The sequence below is a fragment of the Mastomys coucha genome, unplaced genomic scaffold (genome assembly GCF_008632895.1).
Source record: "Mastomys coucha isolate ucsf_1 unplaced genomic scaffold, UCSF_Mcou_1 pScaffold18, whole genome shotgun sequence".
Lineage (NCBI taxonomy): Eukaryota > Metazoa > Chordata > Mammalia > Rodentia > Muridae > Mastomys > Mastomys coucha.
In genome coordinates this window covers 111,445,476-111,452,990 of record NW_022196900.1, presented here as the reverse complement: position 1 = coordinate 111,452,990, position 7,515 = coordinate 111,445,476, and the positions used below count along the sequence as shown (strand labels likewise).

The 7,515-nt window shown below is 51.9% G+C and overlaps 1 protein-coding gene across 1 annotated transcript in view; it reads right to left on the bottom strand.

Moving 5' to 3' along the window:
* The window catches only part of Acot7 (acyl-CoA thioesterase 7), a 100,812-nt gene extending 93,634 nt beyond the window's left edge, over positions 1-7,178 (bottom strand). Inside the window, exon 1 of the mRNA XM_031379616.1 lies at positions 6,901-7,178. Within this exon, the coding sequence (XP_031235476.1) occupies positions 6,901-7,067 (167 nt within the window). The 5' untranslated portion in view covers positions 7,068-7,178. The remainder of the gene's footprint in view (positions 1-6,900) is intronic.
* Between the last annotated feature and the right edge of the window lie 337 nt (positions 7,179-7,515).

Here is a 7,515-nt window from a genome sequence, read left to right as displayed (position 1 = left end):
TGCTCCTGCCTTGATGATAATGGACTGAGCCTCTGAACCTGTAAGCCAGCCCCAATTAAATGTTCTTTATAAGAGTTGCCTTGAGGGCTGGTGAGATGGCTCAACCGGTAAGAGCACTGACTGCTCTTCCGAAGGTCCTGAGTTTGGATCCCAGCAGCCACATGATGGCTCATGGCCATCTGTACAGCTACAGTGTACTCAAACACATAAATTAAAAAAAAAAAAAAAAAAAAAAAAAAAAAAAAAAAAAAAAAAAAAAGTTGCCTTCATTATGGTGTCTGTCCACAGCAGTGAAACCCAAGTAAGACAGCAGTGAGGCCTCAGGACAGTTTTGTTTTGTTTTAAGATTTGTTTATGTGAGTACACTGTCACCTTCTTTAGACACACCAGAAGAGGGCATCAGATCCCATTACAGATGGTTGCTAGGAATTGATCTCAGGACCTCTGGAAGAGCAGTCAGTGCTCTTAATCATTGAGCCATCTCTCCAACCCCTTTGTTTTGTTTTTAAAGACAGGGTCTTACTATGTCACCCTGGCTGCTCACCAGAAACTCACTATGTAAGCCAAGCTGGCCCCAAACTCACAGAGATTCCCCGGGCTTTCTATGCCTTCCAAGTACAGGGATCAGAGCCATGCATTACCAGGCTTGGCTTCCCATTTTTAACTAAGCAAACACCCAAATAAATAAATAAAGAAATAAGTACACCTAGAACATATAATAAAAATCCCTCAGCCTCTCAAACATCTAAAGACTGTTCCAAGGACGGAGATTACACCCCAATGCCTGGGAAATCTGCATTTGTAAACTGCATTCACAACTCTAAACTCCCAAATGTTCACTGGCTGAAGAGATAAGCCAGCTGGGAAGTGCAGAGAATGGAAGCTCCGTGCTGCCCTCAGTGCTGCCCCCGTGAGGTTCAGAGGCTCAGTGCTGCCCCCGTGAGGTTCAGAGGCTCAGTGCTGCCCCCGTGAGGTTCAGAGGCTCTGTGCTGCCCCCGTGAGGTTCAGAGGCTCAGTGCTGCCCCCGTGAGGTTCAGAGGCTCTGTGCTAAGTATGACCCCCTCCCCAGGCAACCACAGAACAAGCCACAGCGAGAGAGCCAGCCTCTGAGCTGCTTGCCAGGTGCCAGTGCTGGAGGAAGGAATCCCTGCCGGCCACCATTAAAGTTGATGAAGATAGACGAGGTCACAGTCAGATGGGTGCTATACACATCTAGCAGAATGCAATGAACTGTGCACACCAATAATCTCTGGATTTGGGAGATTAAATCAATAGGATCAGAAGTTCAAGGCTACCCTCCACCACACACCAAATATGAAACTAGCCTGGGCTACTTTAGACTGCCTCAAAACAAAAGAAAACAAACAGATGTCAGTGAACTGTGCATGAGAGCAGATGCATTTCCTATGGTTTTACAGCGTGTGTATTACATCTGTATGCCAACAAGGCTTTTCCAAAAGCAAAGCTTGAGCTAGGACTGTGGCTTGGAGGGACAGCACCACTGCCACGTACAAGGCCCTGAGCTGAGCCCCTGCAGAAAAACAAAAGACTTTATAAATACTACAAATACTTTCTAACAGCAAAGGACAACGGAATAACAACTGAGAGGGCTGGAAAGATGGTCCGGTGTTAGAAGACTCATTCTTACAAAGGACCTGGGTTCAGTTCCCAGCACACACACAGCAGCTCACTACCATCCAGAACTCCTGTCCCAGAGATTCTGCTGTCTTCTGGTCTCCACAGGCACTGTGCAGCAGCACATGGTGCACAAGCATACATGCAGGTACCTATGCACACAGAATAAAAGTAAATCATTTTTGAGTGAAAATACATAAGTAAATGATAACCAGCAAGCTGTGACTCCGAAACTGAGTGCTGGGGCTGGTGAGATGGCTGAGCAGGGAAGAGCACTAACTGCTCTGCTCTTCTGAAGGTCCTGAGTTCAATTCCCAACAACCACATGGTGGCTCACAAATACCCATAATAAGATCTGATGCCCTCTTCTGGCATGTCTAAAGTCAGCTACAGTGTACTTACACATAATAAATAAATCTAAAAAAAAAAAGAAAAAAAGAAGAAGCAAAGAAAAGCAACTGAGTGTTTACCTAGTATACATGTGAGTTCCTGGGGGTAGTCCCTGGGGGAGGAGAACAAGTCTTTTTCCCCCCTATATATTTATTTATAAAGAAGAGCAGAGTTTACCATGCCTGTATGCCACCAGTGAGTAGAAGTACGGGGACCATTCACAAGCATCGATTCTTGCCTTCCACCATGTGAATTTTCAAACCAAACTCATAACAGGTTTAGCAAGCAAGCGCTTTTACTGCTGAGCCATCCACTGCTCTCTACCTAACAACATGGTCCAGTTAGCCTTCCACCTCTGCCTGTCACATGTTGGAGTGAGAGATGTGCATCACTCCACACTAAGGTTTGTTATCGAGGATGTAAGTATGTATGTATGTATGTATGTATGTATGGGAGGGAGGGGGTGTGCACATGAGGATAGGCGCCTGAGTTGACCAGAGGCATTGGTTCTTTTCAAGGTAAAATTACAGATGGTGTCATCCTCAATGAAAGGAATGGCTATGTCTATGAGATTAAAGGCTGCCCTGCCCAGATTTCAAGGAACTATCTGTAAATACTTTAAAAATCTACCTGCATTCTGTTAACTGCTGAGATGTCACTACGGGCACTGCCATTTGCAGTGGCAGCCACCCTCCCTGCAGCTCCTCAGTGGGAGTCCAGACCCCACATGCACTCCCTTCCCTGGGACCTCCAGGACTGGAAAACAGCAGCAAGGTGGGCGGCCAAGGTCCCTGTGGGGTCAACTCTGACAGCCAACCCTTCACACCCGGGCTGGAGAAGTGGTTCATGGGTTGAGAATGCCTACTAGTCTCCAGAACAGCTGAGACAGCAGTTCACAACTATCTGCACCTCCAGTCCAGGGGATCCAATGCTCTCTCCTGGCACTAGACACACACATGGCAGGAGACATATATGCAAGCAAAACATCCATACTCATAAAAATCAGTAAATAAATTTTAAATAAATAAGAGAAGGCGAAAATTCACATCCGCTGGACTAACCCTGCCGGGGTTTGCAGGCTGCAGGCAGCCCTGAGGTATTCACTGTCCTCGGCTCCTGCTCCCAGGAAAGACGGGCTTGGCAGACCGGCATCTGAGAGCAGGATGAGATAGTCTGCACATGTCACACCTTCGCCTCAAATAGGTTCCAAAGCCACGAAACCCCAGCACCTGGTCATCATGAGGCTGGCAGGGCTGCTAAGTGAAACTCTGCCTCAAAAACATACACAGCAGGAAAGAAATAAAAATAAAGGGAAGGGTCAGCAATTAAAGAGAGCTTGTGGCTTTTCAGAGTTCTGTTCCAGCACCTCCATGGGGGATCTTCTCTCTCTCTGTCTCCCTCCCTCCCTCTCTCTCTCTCCCTCCCTCCCCCCCCAAGTAAAACCCAGAGCTGGTGAGATGATTCGGTGAATGAAGATACTGCCAACTCTGAAAATGTGGGTTCAATCCCCAGAACCTACTCCCACAGCTGTCCTCGTCATGAGCTCTACACGTGTGCCATGGCACACTCACAGGGACACGCATGCACGTGTGAGCTAGCCTACACCAGTACATTGATTGATCCAAGGTTGACTATTTACACTGGATCAAAGGATAGATGACAATTATTCAGTGGCCTAAGTGACCAAAGATCTGGTTCTCAAAGGGTTCCTTTGGTAAGCTCATGTTTATACAAGCAAGAAATGGGACAAAGGTATCAGTCCTCACAGTGACCCTTAGATAGGCACTATCCTATCGCTAATTTACAGATAAGAAAATTACACCAATAAACACCTAGGACTTTAACAAAAAAAAAAAAAAAAGAAAGAAAGGAAGGAAGGAAGAAAGAAAGAAAGAAAGAAAGAAAGAAAGAAAGAAAAGAAAAGAAAAGAAAATTAGGGTCAAGTGAAGTGAGACTATGCTGTGAAGTTAAGGAAGTGACCTAAGTCACACAGCAACCCACAAGACACCGACCTAGGAATGGAGCCCAGGCTGTCACCTCTTAAGCTGGTGGCCCACTTTCCACACAAAGGACACCCATTGACTCTGGGCTAGCCATCCTACCAGGTCAGGTCAGCTTACAGTCTTTTTTTTTTTTTAATTATTTATTTGGTTTTTTGAGAAAGGGTTTCTCTGTGTAGCTCTGGCTATGCTAGAACTCTGTAGACCATGCTGGCAGTCAACTCAAGAGATCTGCCTGCCTCTGCCTCCTGCGTGCTAGGATTAAAGGACTCTGCTATCATTCCCTGCTCACCTAACTCCTACTCAGCACTCAGACCCAGAAGAGAACAGGGACACAGGAATATAAGCAATGGGCTTCCAGGTTACTCAGCTATCAAGGGCAGAGGTCACAGCCATCCCAAGCCTATGGCCACGTTTACTTTTATCTTTGCAGAGGGTGTGTATGCATGTGTGCTTGTAGGTGTGCGCATACAGGTTGTACAATGCCCTGGCCTAAGAGGTATAGAGGTCAGAGAACTATCCCAGGCTCCAGTCCTCACACTGTGCCTGGATTAAGACATGGCTCTTGCTGTCTACCGCAGTATCAATCATCCTAGCTGTCCCGTGAGCTTCCACTTGTCTCCACTCCCCACCTCGCTGCAGGAGCACTGGAGTTACAGGTACTCACTATGCTGGCTCACTTTACACAGGTCTGAACTCAGGTCCTCACAGCAAGCACTTTAGCCCCTGAGACATCTCCCCAGCCTGACACCTGTCTCTAAAGCTCCCTTCCTTCAAGCCCTGGAACCGAAAGCAGCAGATGCTCTAACTGCCTGGGATAATGGGTGCATCATCCTGCATGACACTGTGTCTCACCTAAGATAAGGACTAAACTTTCCACTGTTCAACGTCCTCCCAGGACTGGGCTCCTTGGAGGTGTCCGGTGAAGTCCTGTTAAATTCATGGCTTAGATGCACCAGGCCAGGAGTCTCGTCTTTCATGGTACTGGCTCAAATGTCTTTAAAGGGCTCCCCACATGTCTAGGTCCACTCTCCAGTGTTCCACACGGTCAAATCCACGTGACCACAGTCTACTTCACAGCCCCACCTCCCTTGGGAGTCATGCTTTGCCCTGAAACATCTCAGCCAGGCCTCCTGGCCAGGTAGCCTCTGTCACTTAGGGAAAATAAGCAGTTGTGACTCTAACAGCTAGAGGCAGCCCTGCAATAAGAAAAGCCACACACAAGACATTTGTGAACATTTGAAAATACCCAAAGCTACATAAAAAGCCATCCGCTGTTAGAACATAGTGGAAAAAAGATGTCCGGTCACCAACCATACTGACGAGGTTAAATAAGAGCTCAGGTGACTTAATCAGTAGGACCAGACCTAAGCAGGCGCTAACTCTGAAGCTCCAGGGTCCCACGGCTTTACTGAGTTTCTCAAATCCCTCCTCCACACAGCAAGAGGAGGAAGGACTCTGCCAGCCTCCCAGAAAGGTGACGCCCAAGACCCCCACACCAATAAACAGTATGTCTCAAAGACCCCCATTAACTGCACATTATCAGTAACAGGCACTCTGTCCCCAGAGTTCGAGTCAAATGCCCAGGGCAGCCACACTGCCAATAAGGAAGCAAGGGGAGCAGGGCTCCCCTAACCCTAACCCTTCTCGAAGTCGGAATTGACCTTCAAGTCAGGAAATGGTCTCTGCCAGGCCAGAAGGTAAGGTGGACAGCAAAAAGCTCCAGTTATCCAGCAGCAGTGACATCCACAAGCCAGGAGCCTGCCTCGCCGTGTTAAGGCTTAGACACAAGGTCAGTGTGATGCCCAACCTTCAAACTGAGTGTTTGCTCGCCCTGTCGTAGTGTGATACCCACTCTAAAAAACCTCACTCTTGTCAGTGTGTCAGACAGGGCAGACCACCTGCAGGCACGTTCCCCCACCCCCACCTCCCATTCCTGCCCCTTCCTGATCTGGAGTATAAATGCCAGCTTGCCTGTGCTTCTACTTCTGTGAACGAAACCGCAGGGTAACCTTGAGGCTGCCCTCCCCGCCTTCTCCGGGAAATGAGCTTGCTCATCAGCCCCAGCTTCCTCTGGGGACCCGCATCTAAGCAGGACCCCCAACGGAACAAGACCAGGGAGGATGCTTGGATGAAAACGATCCTTCACCCCTATTGTGTGAGATGACCCACTCACTCCCTTTCCTAGGCAATAAACCATTTGAATGGATGAGTTCTTCCTGCTAACACCTGCTCTCCTCACAACCGAGGCGGGGCTCTGAAGGAACTGTGTGGGTCTTGGGCCTGCTCTCACGGAGGCACCCACCCATGTGTGCTCGCACAGACCTGGGAATACTCCGCACCGCCCTCGAGCCTAAGTTACCCTTTCCGAACCCCGCAGTAGGTTGGGGTCGGACTATAAGGCGTCGAGCCAGGGGTGGGGCAAGCCCTATAGGACGCCCAAGAAGACGGCGGACAGACAGACCCTTTGCCAGTTGCCCTGTCCCAGTGTCCCTGCCCGGGAGTGTCCTCAGAACTGCGGCCGCCGCCCTTGGGATGCAGCCAGAGGCCGGTGGGAGGAGTCGGCAAGGCGGCCCGGTTCTGCAGCATGGCGGGGAGCATCCCTGAGGAGGGCACAGGGAGGAGGGGTGGGTCCAGGGTGGGGTCCGGGAGAAGGATCCAGGGCGGGGTCCGGGTAAAGAGCCCTGGGCCTGAGTCCAGTGAAGGGGTCCAGGGTGGGTTCCGGAGCCCGGATCCCGGGAGCGTGGAGCCGGGCAGGGCCGCTCAGGATGAAGGCAGCATCCTGATGAGCCTGAGTGCTAGCTAGCATCGCCTTAGCGGGTTCCGGCGCGAGCGAGCGGGAAGGGTGGGCTTGGCCCGCAGGCCTCCGACTTACCGGCAGATCTGGATGGCGGCCGGCGTGTCTGTGGTGGGGCCGGACATGTTGGCTGCGACGGCGGACGGCGGCGGCGTCGGGATCTGAGAACAGGTGTCCAGCAGGCCCGGCGCCGAATGAATGAGCCTGGGAGGCGCCATAGAGGAGGAGGGAAGGGGCGGAGCCATGGCGCCCGAGAGGCGGGGCCTGCGCGGAGGCGGCGAATCGCGGGCGGCCGCCTCTCGAGGGCTCCGCCCCCGGGCAGGCCCCGCCCCGCCCCCCTGCCCAGAGGCCTCCACGGCCGCAGGCGCTCGCGGAGGCGGCGAGCTCTGTCGGCGGCGGGGGCGGCGGTGGGACTCCGCTTCCAGAAGGTTCGGTGGCAGTTGGGTGGCGTGCGCGCGCACAGCGCACACGGCGCACGCGCCGGCGCGGGCGAGCGGCCCGCGGCAGACACCACGGAGGCCGGAGGCCGAGTCGTGGAACGTCCCCTGGGCTCTTGCGTGCGTGCGTGCGTGGCTTCGGCGGCGGCGGCCGAGAGTCTACGGGGCGTTCCTGTGAGCCCGCGAGGCGATTCGCTACCGGCCGGGGCCGGCCACCCGATGAGGTCACCGGGGGAGGCCCGACCGGGACGGGCAC